This window comes from Glandiceps talaboti, chromosome 16, assembly GCF_964340395.1.
Source record: "Glandiceps talaboti chromosome 16, keGlaTala1.1, whole genome shotgun sequence".
NCBI classification, from domain to species: domain Eukaryota; kingdom Metazoa; phylum Hemichordata; class Enteropneusta; family Spengelidae; genus Glandiceps; species Glandiceps talaboti.
The window spans coordinates 13,772,420-13,794,011 of NC_135564.1; the positions used below are offsets into that span (position 1 = coordinate 13,772,420).

At 36.0% G+C, this 21,592-nt stretch overlaps 1 protein-coding gene across 1 annotated transcript; it reads right to left on the minus strand.

The window, feature by feature from the left end:
* Window positions 1-309: 309 nt before the first annotated feature.
* Window positions 310-17,496, minus strand: LOC144447135 (multidrug and toxin extrusion protein 1-like). Its single transcript, XM_078137041.1, has 17 exons — window positions 17,356-17,496; window positions 15,997-16,098; window positions 13,072-13,140; window positions 11,163-11,311; window positions 10,701-10,743; window positions 10,064-10,200; window positions 9,406-9,503; window positions 8,790-8,903; window positions 8,230-8,297; window positions 7,342-7,450; window positions 6,827-6,902; window positions 5,831-5,900; window positions 5,187-5,319; window positions 3,815-3,909; window positions 3,160-3,379; window positions 1,773-1,859; window positions 310-557 (listed from the first exon to the last, which is right to left on the minus strand). The coding sequence occupies exons 1-17, from the start codon at window positions 17,494-17,496 to the stop codon at window positions 310-312; spliced, it is 1,959 nt and encodes a 652-aa protein (XP_077993167.1).
* Window positions 17,497-21,592: the final 4,096 nt, after the last annotated feature.

Genomic DNA, 21,592 nt, shown 5'->3' on the forward strand with positions numbered 1-21,592 from the left:
AATAGAACATAAAGTAAAGGTGATAAGGGACAGCCTTGTCTAACCCCCGTGGAGGTCAAAAGGTTCTGACAGGTGTCCATTACAAATGACGTACGGAATGTTTAATATCCGTGTACAAAATCTTTATCCATTGTCGAAAATCTGGTCAGAAATTCATTCTCTCCAAAACTCGGTGAAGAAAACCCCAATCTACCCGATCAAACGCTTTTTGTTGATCGAACGAAATAATAGCCCCTGGAGTATTTCGAGCATCAGCAATACAGCAGAAATCACGAATGATTTGAATGTTATCTGTGATTGGTCTTTTTTTTACACCACAAGTTTGATACTGATTGACCAAAACTGGCATAACAGACGATTACCAAGTACTTTAGACAACGATTTGTAGTCCACATTTAAAAGCGACGGTGGACGCTTATTCTCAGGTTTACGATGAGAATCCTTGTTACCTGGTTTAGATACATCTACATCAGATTCTTTATTCAGCAAAGTAATTATTCCACGGCGTTGAGACTCGCTGAGTTTTTTATTTGTAAAACAGTCAGTGAACACGTCCACTAAAATCAGACCGACCCAATCCCATGACGTCTTTTAAAATTCTACAGTGAGGCCATCCCCACCTGGGGATTTATTACTATTCATCTCATTTAACGCCTGGCTAAGTTCCTGTAACGAATAGGAGATTCTAAAAGAGGCTGTTCGTCTTCAGATAGTTTGGATTTGACATGCCCCAAGAAAAAGTTAAATCAGTGTCAGAGGTAAACAATTTTTGTAGACATTTAAAGAAGCCCCCTGGTGTTTTGTGGTTTTCCATTTCTCTGAAGTGAAGTGAAGTGAAGTGAAGTGAAGTGAAGTGAAGTGAAGTGAAGTGAAGTGAAGTGAAGTGAAGATTTCCTCTTGAGTTAAGGGCCCTTCTAAACTTTGTTCTTGTTCGGGTGTGAGCAAGGAAGTGATTTTTGAAAGGAAATAGTCTTGTTCGTTTTTGTCGAGGTCCAGTTCAGAAGTAAAGAGCGTTTTGTAGAAATCAGTGAGTGTTTCCGAAATTTGTGTTTGAGTGTGGTAAATGTTACCCTGGTGGTCCTGGATGGTCGAGATATTTTTTTTTTAGCACAACTGAACCTAAGTTCAGTGCTATAGACATCGCCCGGCGCGCGCGCGCGTGTGTGTGTGTGTATGTGTGTCGGTATGTCTGTGTGTCTATCTTTATATATGTGTGTCTGTATGTGTCTGTGTCTGTTTGTGTTTGTGTGTGTGTGTGTGTGTGTGTGTGTGTGTGTGTATTGTAGAGCTAAGTATGGATGCCTTAGAAATAACAATCAAATTAAGAAGGATACACTGAACCATTGGATTATAGGTCCAGAATTTCACAAGTAGCAATGACCAAATTTGACAATGAACAATTGTTTTCGGCACGGTAGGGCCATAAGAAATGTATAATAAAAGAAAGGAGTGATCCAGAAATGCTTTTTTTTGTCGTTTTACATATCATGAAATTATAGTACGGACTTTTACCGGTGAAATAATTATGGTAAAAGTGAATTTTTGGTTCAACTATGTAACCCAAACTCTTAAGATCTTCGAATGTTGATCTCAACTTGAGAATCTAAACTCAAATAGCGTTCTTAAATCACTCGCTAAAAAGGACAGTTTGAGCAATTGGAATAAATGAGATCACAGCCAAATTTTTGAAATGATACAAAAATAATTTATTGTATCAAAATTCTTGATTACAACATCAGCTATACATAGTGGGATTGGCCAAATATGCTTACCATATCCACCTCCACTCAGGGATGGAATCGGAACTGGGTCCGTATTCAATTCATCTGGCCTGAGAGTATAGTTGTGATGTGGATAAGCTGGTCGAGGGAATTAATGATATTCTAATGTCAAAATATATCATGTATTTAAATATAGAAGTTATAAGACAAAATTACTTATACGGTTATTTTTTCAAATTATTCATGCGACTGTATGTCGAATTCCACACAAACCACATAGCCAGAATTCGACGTCAACAGTGTTACATTTGTCAGACGATGTACATATTTCTACATCGGTATCTTCCATCAGTACACCTTTCGATGCAGAAGCCAAGAAAAAAATCAATTTTTGAATATCATAAGTTTTCTTTTAAATTAGTTTTTAAAAACTTACCTGCAGGATACTGGGGAGGAATGCAAGGAAATGACATCACGATTGACTGCTTTCGGTAAATAAATATGCGATTTTTAACGTATTTGATTCGCTTGGATGCAGTATACAAAGCTTCGTCAACGAAGTTCGAATGTATACGTAAACAAAAACTTTGCGCGCATCTTTGTGCGCATAACATGGTATCCTAGGAGCGATCATGGTTTCTATGCAAGCGTGTGTTCCGGTGTGCGCGACTTTGTCTATCACGTGATGTTCGATTAATTCCGACGTTTGTTCGATCGTCTATATCGTGTTCATGTTTCGTGGATGGCATCTGCTGTATATGAGCACTAGAATTGTTGGCAACTTAGTTTGTACTTCAGTGGATATATCAAAAGGTTTGAAGTTGATGGATGGCATACAGTACCGTACTGTACCGTGACTGTTTAATGAATTTGTCGATGTGATTGACTAAAGGTATTTCTTTTGATTTGGTCGTTCAGATAAGACTTTAATATTTGTAAATTGTATATGAAGTAGTGATGTATGTCGTTATAATTTTCAATCCAACTGCTTAATATCGAGAGAGAGAGAAAGAGAGAGAGAGAGAGAGAGAGAGATCGAGAGAGAGAGACAGAGAGAGAGAGAGAGAGAGAGAGACAGAGAGAGAGAGAGAGAGAGAGAGAGCGTGAGAGAGAGAGAGAGAGCGTGAGAGAGAGAGAGAGAGAGAGCGAGAGAGAGAGAGAGAGAGAGAGAGCGAGCGTGAGAGAGAGAAAGAGAGAGAGAGAGAGAGAACCTCATTAACATTACCTTCCATTTCGAGAGGTAAAATTTGCATGACGAAATAAATCTCACTTGAAACTACTTTACCATATATCTATAGCAACACGATTGTTTTATTCCTAGCAACGTCAACAGTAAATGCGGCTCTAGCGACTGGTGTAAGCAATTCACTTATCACCACGCCAACAGCGAAAATTACAGACAAAGATAACAAAATGAATATTCTATAGAAGAGGATACCATGTAGTGGAGGTCTAGAAGGGTTCAAATTATACCGTGACGTCATTAGATTGTTTTCATCGCGTACGTCAGGTTGTAGTAAGGGGTTATTATCGATGCCTCGTGTGACGGTGTCAGTGGAGTCCATCCTTTTTGTGTAGTTATTATCATTATCAATGTCATCTTCTGCTGCTGGGAGTTGCTTGTATGTTTGAGTTTTCATACCGGCACGTTGCTGAGCCTAGTGCACATAAAGGAGAGGGTGGGTATTTAGTTCTTTCTAGCATTCACTGATTGTCAGGTCAACAAACTCTACTGTTCTGTGTTATCACTGGAATGTATTATGCAATCTGATTTAAAATCTGACGAAGTGAATACGTCAATTTGAGTATTTAACTTTATGTCCTTCATTTATTGTCGTTTGTTTTATTAAGGTTTTTATATAACACTTTCCCACTTTGTGATCAAAGTGCTTTACAATTATTATCCCTGGTACGGATCTACAGCAACACAACGGTCCTTTCTAGTTCCTCATCTCCCTGGGGAGCATAATGTTCATTAAAGCCTTTTATACGTCAGAGTTTCTTAGAACACTTTTCAACCACTTCGAAGGCAACTCTTTGAGTGCCTAAATGCACCATCAAAATTTGATGAAAACATGTCTACACTAACTAACCATATACGCCTCTTGCTGCCAGTCTCGCCACAAAATAACCACAAGAAAAACCGTAACCTGGAAAATGCTTGCAATCAAAATACCAGCCCAGTAACCTGAATGGGAGAAAAAAAATGGCATTAAGTCGATAAACACTTAAGCTAGGTATAATTTGAAATTGGTAGTATTCTCAAATATTTCCTACGTTCAGCCGAAAATAACGTTTTGCCCGGGAAATATATCATAATACTTGCACAAGTACAATGTATGAAAAGTCGACCAGATTAATGGTGACTTTAATCCATATATATATATATATATATATATATATATATATATATATATATATATATATATATATATATATAGTTTATATATATATATATATATATTAAACTATTACGCTCTGCCACTGCGGTATAGAGCACTGTCTTAGCAGATTGATACTCACCGAGTTATATATATATATATATATATATATATATATATATATATATATATATATATATATATATATATATATATATATATATATATATATATATATATATATATATATATATATATATACACACAAACGCCTCAACGGTCATCGTTCTAACATAAGAACTAACAAATCTGATAGATCACCATATGTAGTTCCACACTTCAGGACACCAGGACATTCACTTAAAGACAACGCCCTGAAAGCTACAATACTTTGTCTTGTACGCGGTTCAGATGTAGACTTAATTAAACAACTGGAGAGTCTATGGATTAATAGAGCCGGAACCCTACATCCCCATGGACTTAATGAATACGAACCATCTGGAATACACAACTGACTTTGCATATTTTATCTTGCCGTTTATTTTCACACCATTCATTACGTCACTTTTCACTTAACACTTTTCGTCGTTCGTATGAGCGCTGTTGGTTTTATTTTATTAGTCATCCTTGTACTGTAGCTTGATAAAGGTGTGCAAGACACACCGAAACGTCGCTATCAAGATTTCAACTTGGGATTGGAAGTAAGGACGACTTCGAACTTTCACTATCTATCCATCGAGTCACTTATACTGTCTATATATATATATATATATATATATATATATATATATATATATATATATATATATATATATATATATATATATATATATATATATATATATATATATATATATATATATATATATTGCGTATCACAGAATCAATGACGTACACACGCGTACTCATGACGTAGAACGACCACGGTATGTTACATGAAATGAAATGACCAGAAGTACAATAATTCTCTTTCTAATTAAGCTTAAGGGTTTCATACATTCCATCATTTTGTTGCAATATTGAGAACTGTCTGTAACCATATATCTGTGTCGATGCTCGATCTAATGAATGTATTATATCTTACCAAATATTCCCCAGTTGGCGACAAACATGAGTGTGGCAGAGATTGGTAAGCCGATGACGTAAAATGCAAGTATATTGACAACAGCACCAATACGCTGCCGTCCACAGCCTGTCAACACGCGACTCAAGACTGCCTGTAATTAGAGTAATTTTTATGTTAATGATACTGAGTGTACGTTTTGCTGATTGGAGGATGAATATCATGACGCAATTGAAAGTTTAAAGATATATGTATATGTATATATATATATATATATATATATATATATATATATATATATATATATATATATGTGTGTGTGTGTGTGTGTGTGTGTGTGTGTGTGTGTGTGTGTGTGTGTGTGTGTGCACATATAAAAGTATGAACCCTTCAGTTTTCTCGTGTTTTGTTTTTCATTTTGGAATTTGAGGACAACTTCGACCAGCTTTCTACATTACGCTATGTAATGCGGGAAACGTTGTTCGAATAGTTAACGTTCTCGTTGCAGACCATTATTTTGCCAAATATTTTATCAAACACATTTTAATTTCACAGAATGTATATCAATTTTTGTTTTCATTCATCATGCATACGATATACATTCACATTTTTTTTGCTGTTCATTGATTCGATTTTTTCTGCTTTTGTTACTTTTTTTCACTTACGCTTGCAGTGTCCGAGAAGTGAACTACCATGAGCAGAGGTACAAGTGTAGAAGTCAGCCTGGTAACTGTACTATTGAGAGAACACAAGGAATAAATACACATGGGTTACTTATTAGTTATAGACTAAAGTGTGCCGGTAGTCGTCTGATTCACACACATGCACCTCGGAGTCCCACGCTACTACAGGCGGCCGTTTCAAGTAACAAGAAACCGTCTGTAAAAGGTGGACGATAACTAGGGAAACTCAAACAATCTTTATTTTTGAGCAGAAATGAACATGATCTATGAAGGATATTTCCCCCAAATGAACTCTGGTGGCGTCCTGCAAATAAGACAAACCCAATTTGTAGTCAGGACCATATTATTATTTATTTATTGTAAGAAAACGCGCTACGCGTGCGTCTCAGCGCATTGTACAAACTGAAGTTAAAACGAGGATAGAAAATAACAGCACACGCAGAGGGACTAAAGTATAAAACCAATCAATTAAAATAATTCACATTGTATAAGAACTGACAAGTTAAATTAAATTACTTGAAATGTTGGCTTTGCATTTCTTATTTCAAATGGAAGCGAAATCCACAGAGAGGGTGTGCACACTAAAAAAGCCCTCTGGCCATAGGATTTATTGAAATTGCCACGTGGTTGGACTAAGAGTAGCATTTCAGCAGAACAATTGACCCTCCACCAACGTCTATGTATGTTGGTGGAGGGTCTATGTCAGAACTTGAGATGGCGACACAATGTATTGTGTTTGCCAATACACAGAAAACAGCTTCATTAGGACAGCGTGCTAGACGACCGCTAAATTAAAAAAAAAACACACACTTCATGGGTCAACGCTGTAAGCAAGGGCGCCCTCTCCAACACTCATAGTGAATCTTTTACAGTTATTTGGTAGTAGCTGTACTTCATTTAAGGGAAATGATTATATGAACCCTGAAATCGTTGGTTTTTGTTTCATTTGATTGATTTATAACTATGGTTTCCACTTACACGTCACTGGTATACAGACTCGGCAGTATGTCTTTTGTAGAAAGACCAAACGATGCAATGATAACACACATTGTTCCTGTACAAAAACAACAATAATTACAGGATCATGAATTTTTAAAATGACTCCTGTAAAATCATTCTAAATATTGCCCAACAAAAAAAAATTCTTAATATTTGATGTTCTGCACTTTGCCATAAAAATGGCCAAAAAACGATATAGCCTATCAGTCTATGTGTTTCGGTTTTGACGTCATCAATGTCTCATGCATATGCAAATTAACATGACTGAACCAACAATTTTTTGATTTGGGATATAATGAACACATTTTGGGGGAAATTGTGACACATTTTTTTCACAAGTAATTTAAAATGGATACAGAGGTTGAATAACAACCTTCAGATATGTGAATGTGTACCTGCGTGTACTGTCATTATTACATTTAAATAAAAACGCTATCATTGACTAAACGCATAACAAGTTGAACGAAATAAAATACACTTTTGTTTTGACTTACCGTTCATAACCAATGCCACCCTGCTAACTTGTTTAGCTCGCATTGGTTGATTAGCACCAAGGTAATTACCGGTCCGAATACCGACAGCATAGGATAAACTTAGTGCTGGCTGAATAAAACAAGCAGAGATTATCACTGGATTGACTCGTTTCTCAGTTAATTTCTATTGTTGTTCTACTTTTTTAAAAACTCCTTCTTCTTTTGATAAAAATGATAGATTCCCAGTCCTTTACACCAAAATCACCCTTTGACAAAGTATGCCAAACCATACATGGTGGATGAAACATCAGATCAATAATACATATTTGAATTCACAATTACGTCGCTTTTCTGACACATACCAATTTGCTACCTTGTAAATAAAGCCCCCCCCCCCTCCCCAGACATGTAATATAATAATAATAATAATAATAATAATAATAATAATAATAATAATAATAATAATAATAATAATAATAATAATAATAATAAACTTCATTCGTCCAAATAAATTCTGAAATTTGTTGAATGGACGCCACAAGAGCAGTGTTGAAAAAGCAGAGTACCCGGGGAAAACCTGCGTTGTTCGACAGAGTCAAACTGAGCCTCACCCTTCTTACATGCAGACCTGGTTAAATTCTTTTGATCAAACCCAGCCAACATCTGGCGGGTTCGAACCCAGACCGCAGAGGTAAGACAACTCTAATAAGAGTATTTATACCACATTACATACTTATATGAGCGAACACTGTTACGGATACGTCATGAATTTGCAAGTATATTCGGTGATGACTCAGTGTCAAACCGTTTCCCTAGCCGGCTGAATGGACTAAAATGATCATGCAGTGGTGGGTGATGATGATAGACATGGCATAAATTGTATCACCTTCATTATAATATATGACTTACTTGATAAAACAAATCAGATATACTAAAACAGATGGCTTGTGTAGCTAATATGTCTTCACTGATTGCACCTGGTGAGAGCAATAAACATTATAGCACCTGGTCAAAGTGATCATGTATTGCACCTGGTCAAAGTGATAGTCAATATTATGTCACACCTGGTTAAAGTAATACATGTATCGCACCTGGTGAAAGAAATACACATTATATTGCACCTGCTGGTTAAAATGATTATACATTGTACATTTAGCGCACCTGCTGAAAGCAGTAAATAGTATATCGCACCTGGTTAAAGTGACGTAGTACATGTATTACACCTGGTGAAAGCAATAATTATTGTACCCATTACTACACCTGGTCAAAGTAAATATACATGTATCACATCAAGTCAAAGCAAAGCAAAGCAAAGCAATGGTAAACGATGCATGGTACTTGGCGAAAGCAATAGTACAGCCCCAAACAGTCAAACCTGGTGAAGGCAGTAGTAAACACTTCACCATGCATCAAACATTTCTTGAATTAATATCTGCTGAAATGTTGAACTCATTCCAGAGGTCACTTACCACATAAAAAGTATCCTATTTCATAAATCCACCATTCTGAACACTGCATCAATATACTAGGAATGGCTAAACGTATGATTTCATCCCAGTCATAAAGGCAATCTGTCGACCAGCCTAAATTAAAGACATTTCATGTGATGATATAAGTCTATGTACATAGATTAAATATTGTGCCTGCAAGACGAAATGTGGTACAAAAGTTATAGTTCAGGGGCTTTCCAATACGCATGCCCAGATCAAATGAATGCTATTTGTTTGCTTAACGAACCCCCAAGTCTCAACTATCAAATTGAATTTGACATGATGCCAGAGTTCACGATAAAAGTTCATACATTATGGAAATCTTTTTCATATTTATTGTATGAGCGTATCCAGGTTAAGTTGCTTAGATTTTCGTAGCGTGGGACCCCGTTGTGTGCATGTATAAATTGGACGACTGCTGCGAATACAGCTATATCTACAAAAGACAGGAAACAAAGTAATCACACTATGCATAGTATATAAATGCCAATCTCGTTGATTCTCAACAGGCAAAGTCCTTCAGTGTCATCTCAGGGCTTGTGTCTATCACTCCATAGGATCTGTTTTGTTTAGGGTTTAATAGTTCCTTACTTACCTGGCCACGTGTCTCTATGTAAATTTGTCGTCTTCAGGATTAAGATTAATATGGCTAATACACAGCAATTTGTTGCGAATTGAGACCATGGAGCCCCTCTGTTGATTAGAAACACTATTTGTCATATGTAGCTACAATGTATGCACATAGAATATCAATGTTAATGACGTGACCATACAAGGGAAATGTTTAGAGTACTTTGATAAGTTTGGTGTTGTGAACAGGTATTACTTTAGTTTGTTGGTAAAATAGGTATAGACGATGAATAGTTAATGTTTTGATGTATAGATGCATACATACATACATACATACATACATACATACATACATACATACATACATACATACATACATACATACATACATACATACATACATACATTATCCATACACATACATACATACATACATACATACATACATACATACATACATACATACATACATACATACATACATACATACATACGTACATACGTACGTACGTACGTACGTACATACATACATACATACATACATACATACATACATACATACATACATACATACATACATACATACATACATACATACTTGCGTGCGTGCGTGCGTACAGACAGACAGGCAGACAGACAGACAGACAGACAGACAGACAGACAGACAGACAGGCAGACATTACCTAAGGCCGAACTTCAAGACGAGTAGATGATTAAATATTACATGAAGTACCATTCCGATAGCGTAGGAAATTACAATAGGGTAGGCTATATTTTGGTTCTGTAAATATCTGACGATTAGAATTACCATGAATTGAATCTGTAAAACAGAATAGTGAAATAAGTTATTCGATCTCTGTGGCTTTGAGTATTGTCGTTGTATACTGTACGGCATTGAGTTGTGATGTGATGGCCCAGGTAGTTGTATAATGTTGCTTTTTATGCGTATATATTATATACGACATAGGTCAAAGGTTATTATTTATATGGAATAGGTCAAAGGTTATCATTTAAAGATATAGGTCAAAGGTTATTTCTATGACATGTCAAATGCTATCATTTACATGACATAGGTCAAAGGGTATCATTTATGTGGTATAGGTCAAAGGTTATCATTATTATGGCGTGTGGGCCAAAGTTATCGTTTATATTGAATAGGGCAAAGGTTATCATTTATATGATGTAGGTCAAAGGTTATCATTTGCATGCATGGGAGACACATTCAAGAAGTATGTTTGCTAATCACACATTTGTTTATGCTCGTAACATGACATTGATATTGGAAAGTAGTTTTGGTATGAGAGTTAGTATAAGACTTACCGGAAGACATAAACAAAGTATTTGGCAGTAGACACCAGCTAACCTATAGTGAGAATGAAATAGACACTTGATATTAAAGAGGATACACACATTTAATAAATTGTTTGTCAATAATAAACAAAAAATAGACAACAAACAGAAGTGTATTAACACAAATATACCAGTCCCACTTGCAGACGGAGTAATTTGGGACGACCCTTCGGATCATATAATGTTAAAATCGAGTGCCTACTTTAATACAGGACTAATGCGCATGCGCATCTACAACATAACACACCGTATCAATGCTACCATAATTTACAGAGTTCAGAGATGCCTGGGATCAGAACATTGTTGTGTCAGGGGCGGACAGTCAAAACTGACTTTTGAGGTAGAGAGAAGTATTCTCCTTATGACAGTCAAACTAACATAAACCGTCAATGCACAAACTCGTGAGTCTATGCCGCTTTAAGATAGACATACCTAGCTATATCCGGGTTCTGTCGAAGTACAAGTAAGATCAGTTCAGCATTCAGAAAAATTGCACAACAAGGAACACAGAATATGAGCATGACGAATATACTTCTTTGTAAAAATAAACCAACTTTTTTCTTATTTCGGCTTCCGTAGGCCTGGCAAAAAGAAACAGAAAATAACATGACGATTTTAGAAGGGAGCGAGCTGAAGGAAACAGCTAGGCCTAGACTAGGAGCTTTGATGTGCTCCGTAGCTACTTCTAAAATGATCCAAGTTAACCATGAACATTGTGTGTAGTCTGAGCTAATACCCTAAAGTCCAAGGTGATCCCGTGTACAAGTGGAGATATGAGAGTGATTCTAGTATACATGATAGGTCAGCTAAGTGCGGAGATCACTGAGAGAATAACACATCAATTACATGTAACGATTTCTACATATGACGTACTGTTATACAGTTAGACGGCTCTCACAAACAGATGAATGTTACTGTTTTAGCTGAGAACCTAAATTTACTGGATTCCCCTTGACTGTTTTCTCAACGCACGCTTTGGAAAACGATGAACAACAGTTCAGCATCCAACCCTCAAATTTAATAGATGACAGTTTCATGTAGCCAACGACTCAACCCACTTTAATAGATATTATACGAAATCATGTTGAGAACATTAACTTTCTGGTAATACAGTGCGGAGAAACGTCTGTGTTGTAAGCAATCAATCTTCGGCAAGTCTACCCTCATTATTATATCTGCTCTACATTGCTTTTTTATCATTTTATCTGACCTACAGAGGTCAAAGATCATATTTCATTTTGAAGACATAAACAGTGTGTACATTTTATTTTGCATTTATTGTATATTTATTTTAATATGTGTTTAATGTATGGATCCACGTCACCATAATTTCTCTACCTGAGATAATCAAGTTTTCTTGTATCTTGTATTATTTGTGTTTTTTATATCCATTGATTGAAATGTTTGATACACTATCATTATTTTGCTCGGTATCATCATATTTGAGGGCCCGGGTTAGGTTGCATTTTGACAACATCTCTGGAAGGGGGTTGAGAGTATTGGGGAGGGGGATTGAAACATTTCAGCATATGTTGGGGGGGGGGGGAAAGTACCTAAACAACATTGTGATTTAGGAGGGGGTATTTCAAAATTTAATCAATTCTTCCGTTGAAAAAAAAATACATTATTGACACTAGAGAGACATTATGTGTGTAAATGTGTGTGTGTGTGGGGGGGGGGTGTTCGAAAAAATGCGGTGTCGATGTAAAAATCCCCCCCCCCCCACCATCCATAGCTGTTTGTGTTTCACCTGAGAAGGTCGTCTGCACTGAAAGAATCTGCGTCAATATACCTTCAAATGATTCAATATACCGCTCGGTAGCCCAGAGACTCGACTTGTCTTCCGCTTTCTAATCTAGCGATCCTGGTATCATAGATTATAAAGCGAGCGACGACTCCCTAGGCTGGTAGCTTGTGGAATGTACGGAAGACAAAATCCATTACAAAACTTTGAAGGATTCAAATTTAACCTCGTTCACGGTAGTTTTAAGTAATCTTTTACGCCCTGGTTTGCCTTTATCGTAGACTGTAAGATACGTCGCGTCATGCCGTTCCGCCCTCGTCGGCCTCCTCGAGGTTGACCAATGTGTGAGGGCGCCCTGTCACGGCGTACCTTACAGACTACATTTTATCGCAACAAAAAACATCACCTGATCACGTTTTAGAAAATCGTTTATCCTTTTGAATTTTAAACGAAACTTAATTCTTATTTTATCGTAATTTGTCTTTTTATTTGCCGTGTTCTTCGGAGCTCTTTTGAATAGACAAACCATATATGTTTTAGAGTATTATATGTACAAGTAAGTAGGCTTATATATATGCCTAAAACATGTATACAAACCTGAGAAAATAAGGTATCACATGCACTAAGTACACCGTATCCAATGGAGACTCCCAGTACGTTCATAAGCTGTAGAATATATAGAAACAATTTGAATAAACATGAAATTTTAGAGAAAGTACATCATTTTGTTCATGATACCAAAACAGTGATATATATATGTGTGTGTGTGTGTGTGTGTGTGTGTGTGTGTGTGTGTGTGTGTGTGTGCGTGTGTGTGTGTTTGTTTGTGTGTGCGTGCGTGTGTACATGTGTTTGTGTGTGTGTGTGTGTTTGTTTGTGTGTGTGTGTACATGTGTTGTATATGTGTGTGTACGTATGTATGTATGTATGTATGTATGTATGTATGTATGTATGTATGTATGTGTGTGTGTGTGTGTGTGTGTATGTATGTATGTATGTATGTATGTATGTATGTATGTATGTATGTATGTATGTATGTATGTATGTATGTATGTATGTATGTATGTATGTATGTATGTATGTATGTATGTATGTATGTATGTATGTATGTATGTATGTATGTGTATTAATATTATTATTATTATTAGACTTTATTTAAACTCGATAGACTGTTGAGCCAAAGGCTCTTCTCACACAATGTCGAGATGAAAATATACAATATATACATTAAAAATACTAAGAAGTAAAAATACAAACGAATACAAAAGGCTGTAAAAATACTTACTTACTGGTCTTACTTTTATCATTGTATTTTTAAATCATTTGTTATACATTTTATTGTGAAGCGGTTTGTTACTGTTTTGATGGAAGTCGCTATAGAAAAATAAAGTATTATTATTATTATTATTATTATTATTATTAAAATGGCAAAAGCCAGAAGAAGAAGAACAACGACTACAAAACTAACGATTTTCTAAAAGATGACATTTACGTTTACTTTTAAAAGACTGAAGAGTTGTGCAGGATTTGACGTCAACAATTAAATCACTGCATATTTTAACACCATTATATCTAAAACTCTTCTTAAAAATCTATGTTCTGTGTTTTGGAATGTATAGTTCATCTCTAGGTGCAGCACGTGTATTACGAGTATGTACTTCTTGAATACTTCTAAAATCATTGAGATAATTTGGAGCCAGGCTATTCTGGACTTTATACATTAAAACGACTTCGTTGTAAATGATTCGTTTTCTAAAAGGAAGCCATTGTAGAGACTCAAATAAAACATGGCTTGGTGTATTGAAATCAAAATAATTCAATGAGTTACACCTCAGACCAGTGGTCTGAGGTTACACCCAGAGACTTGGCGTTTGTTGTTCTATATCGTTTTCTTTTTCAAGTAGAAAAAAATTAACACAGTTGTTTCATCAATTAAACATTTAAAATAAATACCGATGATAAATGTCATAAATGACTGGTTGTGTTTTCGATCATTCCACCTTTGTAAGGGGCGAGATCAATAGTTCAATGTAGGATAAAAAACTAAATTCTTTTACTTTGGGGTGGGGTTCTTTTTTAGCCATTTTAGTTCTTATTTTACTTTTTATTGTATGTTTTGTACCCCTAAAATACAAATATTTCTTTAAAATGTCATTTGAGAAATGGAAGAATTTTTGCTACAGTAAATGCATGGTACTAAAATAAAGTTGTCAACAAAAGAACTATTCTTTACTCACTACATACTGGCTTTATATTCATAGCACTACATACTACTACATACTGGCTTTGTATTCATAGCACTACATACTACTACATACTGGCTTTGTATTCATAGCACTACATACTACTACATACTGGCTTTGTATTCATAGCACTACATACTACTACATACTGGCTTTGTATTCATAGCACTACATACTACTACATACTGGCTTTGTATTCATAGCACTACATACTACTACATACTGGCTTTGTATTCATAGAACTACATACTGCTACATACTGGCTTTGTATTCATAGCACTACATACTACTACATACTGGCTTTGTATTCATAGCACTACATACTACTACATACTGGCTTTGTATTCATAGCACTACATACTACTACATACTGGCTTTATATTCATAACACTACATACTACTACATACTGGCTTTATATTCATAACACTACATACTACTACACACTGGCTTTGTATTCATAGCACTACATACTACTACACACTGGTTTTGTATTCATAGTATACATACTACTACATACTGGCTTTGTATTCATAACACTACATACTACTACATACTGGCTTTGTATTCATAGTACTACACACTACTACATACTGGCTTTGTATTCATAGCACTACATACTACTACATACTGGCTTTGTAGTCATAGCACTATATACTACTACATACTGGCTTTGTATTCATAGCACTACATACTACTACATACCGGCTTTATATTCATAGCACTACATACTACTACATACTGGCTTTGTATTTATAGCACTACATACTACTACATACTGGCGTTGTACTCATAGCACTACATACCACTACATACTGGCTTTGTATTCATAACACTACATAGTACTACATACTGGCTTTGCATTCATAATACTATGTAGTACTACATACTGGCTTGGTATTCATAGCACTACATACTACTACATACTGGCTTTGTACTCATAGCACTACATACTACTACATACTGGCTTTGTACTCATAGCACCACATACTGCTACACAATGACTTCATATTCATAGCACTACTACTACAACTACTACTACTACTACTACTACTACTACTACTACTACTACTACTACTACTACTACTACTACTACTACTACTACTACTACTACTGATTTGAAATTGATTGTGCGGTTTGAAACAAATTTCAACTTTGGCCAATTTAGTTAGAATGGGTGGATGGGGTTGGATTGGGTCGAGGCCTCAGTATAAGAATTTAGTTTTGTTTAATCCTACATTGAACTATTGATCTCGCCCCTAAGGGTATAGAAAGACTCACTGATTGGGCAAGTGCACTGGCATCTAGTTCCGTTTTACCGATATGTCCACAATATAAGATACTTATCAAACCAAATCCTGTATTTAAGCAAAGAACCATCAGCTGTGAATAAAACAATACATTTGACATAAAACGGTTGAATCATTTCAGTGAAGCCTTTAATAATATATTATTAAAATCTCCAGACCCGATCATGAAACAAAACGTCGTCTAGCTAGACAAAAATCTTACTAAGAATGCTAAATTTTATCGTCTGGCTTGACAAAAAATCTTACTAACATTCCTACATTTTATCGTCTGGATCGACAAAAAATCTTACTAACAATGCTAAATTTTGTCGTCTGGCTTGACAAAAAATCTTACTAACATTGCTACATTTTATCGTCTGGCTTGACAAAAAATCTTACTAACATTCCTACATTTTATCGTCTGGATCGACAAAAAATCTTACTAACAATGCTAAATTTTGTCGTCTGGCTCAACAAAAAAATCTTACTAACATTGCTACATTTTATCGTCTGGCTTGACAAAAAATCTTACTAACATTCCTACATTTTATCGTCTGGATCGACAAAAAATCTTACTATTAAACAATGCTAAATTTTGTCGTCTGGCTCAACAAAAAAATCTTACTAACATTGCTACATTTTATCGTCTGGCTTGACAAAAAATCTTACTAACATTGCTACATTTTATCGTCTGGCTCAACAAAAATCTTCCTAACACTTACATTTTATCGTCTGGCTCAACACAAATCTTACTGACGCCACTACATTTTATGGTCTGGCTTGACAAAAAATCTTACTAACATTGCTACATTTTATCGTCTTGTTTGAAATAAAGTGTATTTCTCAGTTGGCAAGATTGGTGTTGAGCCAGACGATACTGAGCAGTGTTAGCTAAGAGCAGTGTTGTCTAGCCAGTCCCGTTTTGTTCCAGGTCTTGTGATTTTCATTGTAACATGTACCAACAACGATAGAACTTTTGTTTTAACAAGAATTACAACAATCCCTCATAACGTGGCAAATCTGAGATTCCTAAAATATGACACTAAATGACGTCATACTTGATGTACGGTGTAAAGTTATGAAGATTTTTCATTGATTTTACAAATATGATAGTGCATTCTCGGCATATATTTAATTGTGGTTACTTACTTCCATCTAGCCCCCGTAACAGACTAGACGGTCGTCCTGGCAACTATTTGGTATTGCCAGGTCCACCACATAGCTGTATTAGGGTGATGGTAAATACACAATACACGAAGTAAAGTTATTGTACACATGTAGGTGCGCCACCAAATGGATACTATTTAACTCTCAAGACACCCACCCGACAGTGTTAGTTAAATACACTTACCAATGGGCACATAAGTTTCACAATTTCTTTTGCCTCATCCACAAAGATGCCATCAAATACTCGTGTCTTCATACATTTGTACATCAAACAGTGGAACACCCGGCGTCTAACAGCAGTATACGTAACGGTAAACGACGGCATGTTGTTAATAAACTGATGTATCCATATAGATACACACACTGTCTATGCTGTAACGAATAAAGCAAAAGCTATACGATTACCAAACATTTCCTGGTGGGGTTCACGTAGGGGTTGATGTTACTGTTACGAGTCACAGATCTAAATTATATCCATTCAGGATATTTTGGTAGCTTCCATTATGAACTCTAAATTAAAGTCAAAAGCATACGAACTTTGTACATACAGTGACATTCCGTTATGCCTAACAACATAGGTCTTTGACATCTCAACATTGGGTATTTCGGAATTGTTTGTACCAGGTACGGTTGAACTGTCAACTAGTTTACGGTCTTTGAGATATGAACTTGTATTACTAATCTACAGAAGGTGATTGGATATTAGATCTCAGATGATGTCTTTCATAAGACTTAAGAATACGTCAAACTCTAAGAATAGAGATTTGTGTAAACTTTGAAATGTATTTAAGTTGGGTTTTTAGCCCATCTGCGGACTCCAAACAAGTCTAACAGCATACCCCCGGGCGCAGGACACGCCTCCAGGCCGGACACCTCCAAGCTCAGGACGTCCCCTAGGGACATGTTCGTGAAATGCTTTCGTTTATCCTTACAATTTATTATAATTACATGTAACTTGCACAATATTGCCACCATTCCGCTATGTGTCATTTCAAACTGAAAATTAGCTCATAAATACAAATCACGTGACATTATATTTAATGTGATCTCATTCGAAGTAGGCCCACGCTTCCAAGTGGAGGGCTTATAAACATACTATGTACATAACCTAAAAGTTTAGAGGGGGGGGGGGCATTAATATGCTTATAAAAGAACACTGTTATTACATCTAAAATAATAACTCGTGGCTACTTATGAAACTAATTGCTACACTATGCTATCACCATTTGTTATTTTTTATGTTTTTATTTATTATGCTTCATCACTGGGTATACACAAAAAATTGACAAGAATAAAATTGAAACAGATCAATGAGGCTGCAATTATTTTGTTAGGATAACCAGGTATCAAGTACCAGACGAGTATTCCACAACATTCTCACTTGATTGAAATTAAAATTAAAATGTGAAATAAAACTAAAATAGATTACAAACTTATTTAGAAAACGTGCATAAATACTTGCTAAGATCATAATTATAAATTCTTACAATTTCAACAATGACGGAATGCTAAATCATTGTCTGTCAATTTGAAACCCACAAGCCTATTGAAATAGGAGAGCGTGAAAGACTGTGTGAAAAAAAATTAAGGTGTCAAAGTTAGATGATAATTCGAAGACCTGGTATTGGGATAGCCTAGTTGAGATGTATTAAAATGAACGAACATTTTCTAAGACTGTCCCCAGCCTTGAGATACTTATAATACGATATAAGACTAACACAATAACATTTACCGAGACCATCCCCAGCCAGGAGCTACTTACAATACGGTATTAGACTAGTACAAAACCATGTTCTGGGACAGTCCCCAGCCAGGAGCTACTTACAACACTAGCACAATAACATTTACCGAGACCGTCCCCAAGCTGGAGCTACTAATCAATACCATATTACATTAGCACAGTAACCATGGTAACATTTACCGAGACCGTCCCCAGCCTGGCGCTACCGTGACTTACAATAGCATATGCTAGATTAGTACATTATGTAACATTTACCGAGACCGTCCCCAAGCTGGAGCTACTCGCAATACGATATTAGACTAGTATTTATTTATCTATTCATTTATTTATTTATTTATTTATTTATTTATTTATTTGAGATGTCTACAGGATTACCCCATTTACAGACACTCTGAAATTGGAAAGACTAAAATGCATACGATATTTACAAAACTAGTAAAAATAGAAATAAAATAAATTTTAAAAAAAGAAGGCAAAATTACCGAAATTGCGTTAAATTCACACATCAACTATTTCATTTAGGACATCTTTTCTAAAAGTACTGAGACTGGAAAATATGTCAGTGTTTTGCAAGGTATTGATAAAATTGAAGGTCTTAGGTAAAAGCGAGTTTTTCCTTTGAGTAGAATTATTAAAAACGTGCCATTTTAAATGTGTAGTGGGAATGGAGATTCATGGAGGGCACATGAAACGGAACATTGGCAACAATATACATTGAGTTAAAAGAGCCATTTATGTAAAAAGACTGCATCCAGCAATTTCCTACGAGATTGAAGACTTTGAATATTAAAATACTGACAAAGATTACTGTAATCGAGGTTTACTCCTTTACCAGGGAACGATTTTCCAAAATAAAGGTAGTTGAGGAATTTATGCTGGACTCTTTCAATTTTAGTGATTAAATACTTCTGATGGGGTGACCAAACTTGTCGACAATACTCTGGTTGACTACGTACAAGTGATTTACACATGTATATAAATTAATGATACAAGAACTGTCATGGAAATACTTGCAGGTACGCTTTATCAAACCAACTAGCCTGTAAGCCTTTTTGACGATGTCCTGAATGTGTAACTCCCAGCTTAAATTAGTTGAGAGGACAACGCCAAGATCTTTCTTGGTTTACACAGTCGAATTTGATGCCGTTACGTTTACATTGAACTGTACATGCGCAAACAATATTTGTATGCGGCCTGCGCTTGGAGGTGCCCGGCCTGGAGGAGTGTCCTGCGCCGAGAGGTATGCTGTTAGACCCTTATGCCAGATGAGGTCATGTAATAAAATCAACAAGAAACATAACTTGTTACTCAATGTGAAACCATCGCCTACCTGTTGCATCGCAGTAAAGTACGGACACTGTCCTTTTTACGTCAACACTACCTCACCTACTCTCCGTCTGTACACTCCCTTATTTTTCCTTACGTCATCAGAAAAGAATATTGTCTACCTGTCGAAGTTCGAATGTTAACCAGACCTTGACAAAAATGTGCGTCTGTCAGCTTCATTGTCCTGAACGCATCTTACAAATGTTACAAAACTGAATATATATACTTACTATATCTCGCTATCCAACGATTTGGTGAAAACATATAACTTTGTTGTACGACTAGATACTGTTTGAATAAATCAAAGCCATCTGACAGCAGACATCCGGGGTCTAAATCCTGAATCCTCCGGCGTTGAGTAGAAGAATTTGATCAAAGTTGTTTCAATACTATGTACTCTGAAGGTCTGAAGAAACAATGTGCACACTAATGTAATGTCTGTGGTGCAATGATCGACTTCAAATTTAAGTACCGGTGCCGGTGCATATCATGTCTTGCATCTCCACCCTTGGGAAGACTGTTAACATATGACGTGTACTTGTAGGAGTTGTCTACTTCTAACTCTATATATCTGTTACGCAACCCATAAATTGATAGCGTCTAGATTATTTGTTGACATTGGAGTTTTGATTCAAGTTGAAATTCCTGCTGCTAAATCTACGGGAGTAGTCACTTTCTCAGTCCGGGAGGGGGTGTCGACATACCGTCGGTGTATGTTTCCATTGCGCCAACAAAAAACTCTCTATCTGACACTGTCACTCGCAAAAGGAGATGACACCCCATCACTTAGTTCTAAAACATGATCCCCCCCCATCATACCTTGATCGATATTAATGGAAGCGAAGTTGAAATTGTCGATATCTTGACATTCCTGACTGCATTCAACTTTCACACGGTCTGTCTTGGCAAACAAATACTGAACACCTTATGAGAAAAAAGCCCAGCAACGTCTTTATTTTATGAGGCATTACAAGAAATATATCATTTTAGTAATTTTTACCGCATTGTTATAGGGAATATTCCAACATACACAATCAGCATCACGCAATCAGCATCTGGTTCATTAAAAACATCACCGCCGCGCCAGCGATTGAGAGAGTCACTGGGACAGCACAGAGAATCATTGGCACGGAATTAAAATCATACTACCATTGCAGGAGTTATATAGAAACGCCTGTGATCAGAACGAAAAAAAGTATACTTCTTATGACTATCAAACTGACAAACAATACAAAAACAACACCGGGCCCATCTGATGTAGGTTCATGCACATACATGTAATTGTCTGTGGTTCACGCGACTCTTTTATCAGTTTGTCTGTGTCTGTGAAAGTTTGTCATGTTGTAACGTAACA

Excerpts from the sequence above, each read along its gene's own strand:
- LOC144447135 (XM_078137041.1), bottom strand. The coding sequence starts at position 17,496 with ATGCCGTCGTTTACCGTTACGTATACTGCTGTTAGACGCCGGGTGTTC. Across the intron at positions 8,298-8,789 it reads AATAGGATACTTTTTATGTG|GTGCAATCAGTGAAGACATA; the intron begins GTAAGTGACCTC and ends TGCTCTCACCAG. Across the intron at positions 1,860-3,159 it reads TTCTAGACCTCCACTACATG|CTTATCCACATCACAACTAT; the intron begins GTATCCTCTTCT and ends TCCCTCGACCAG.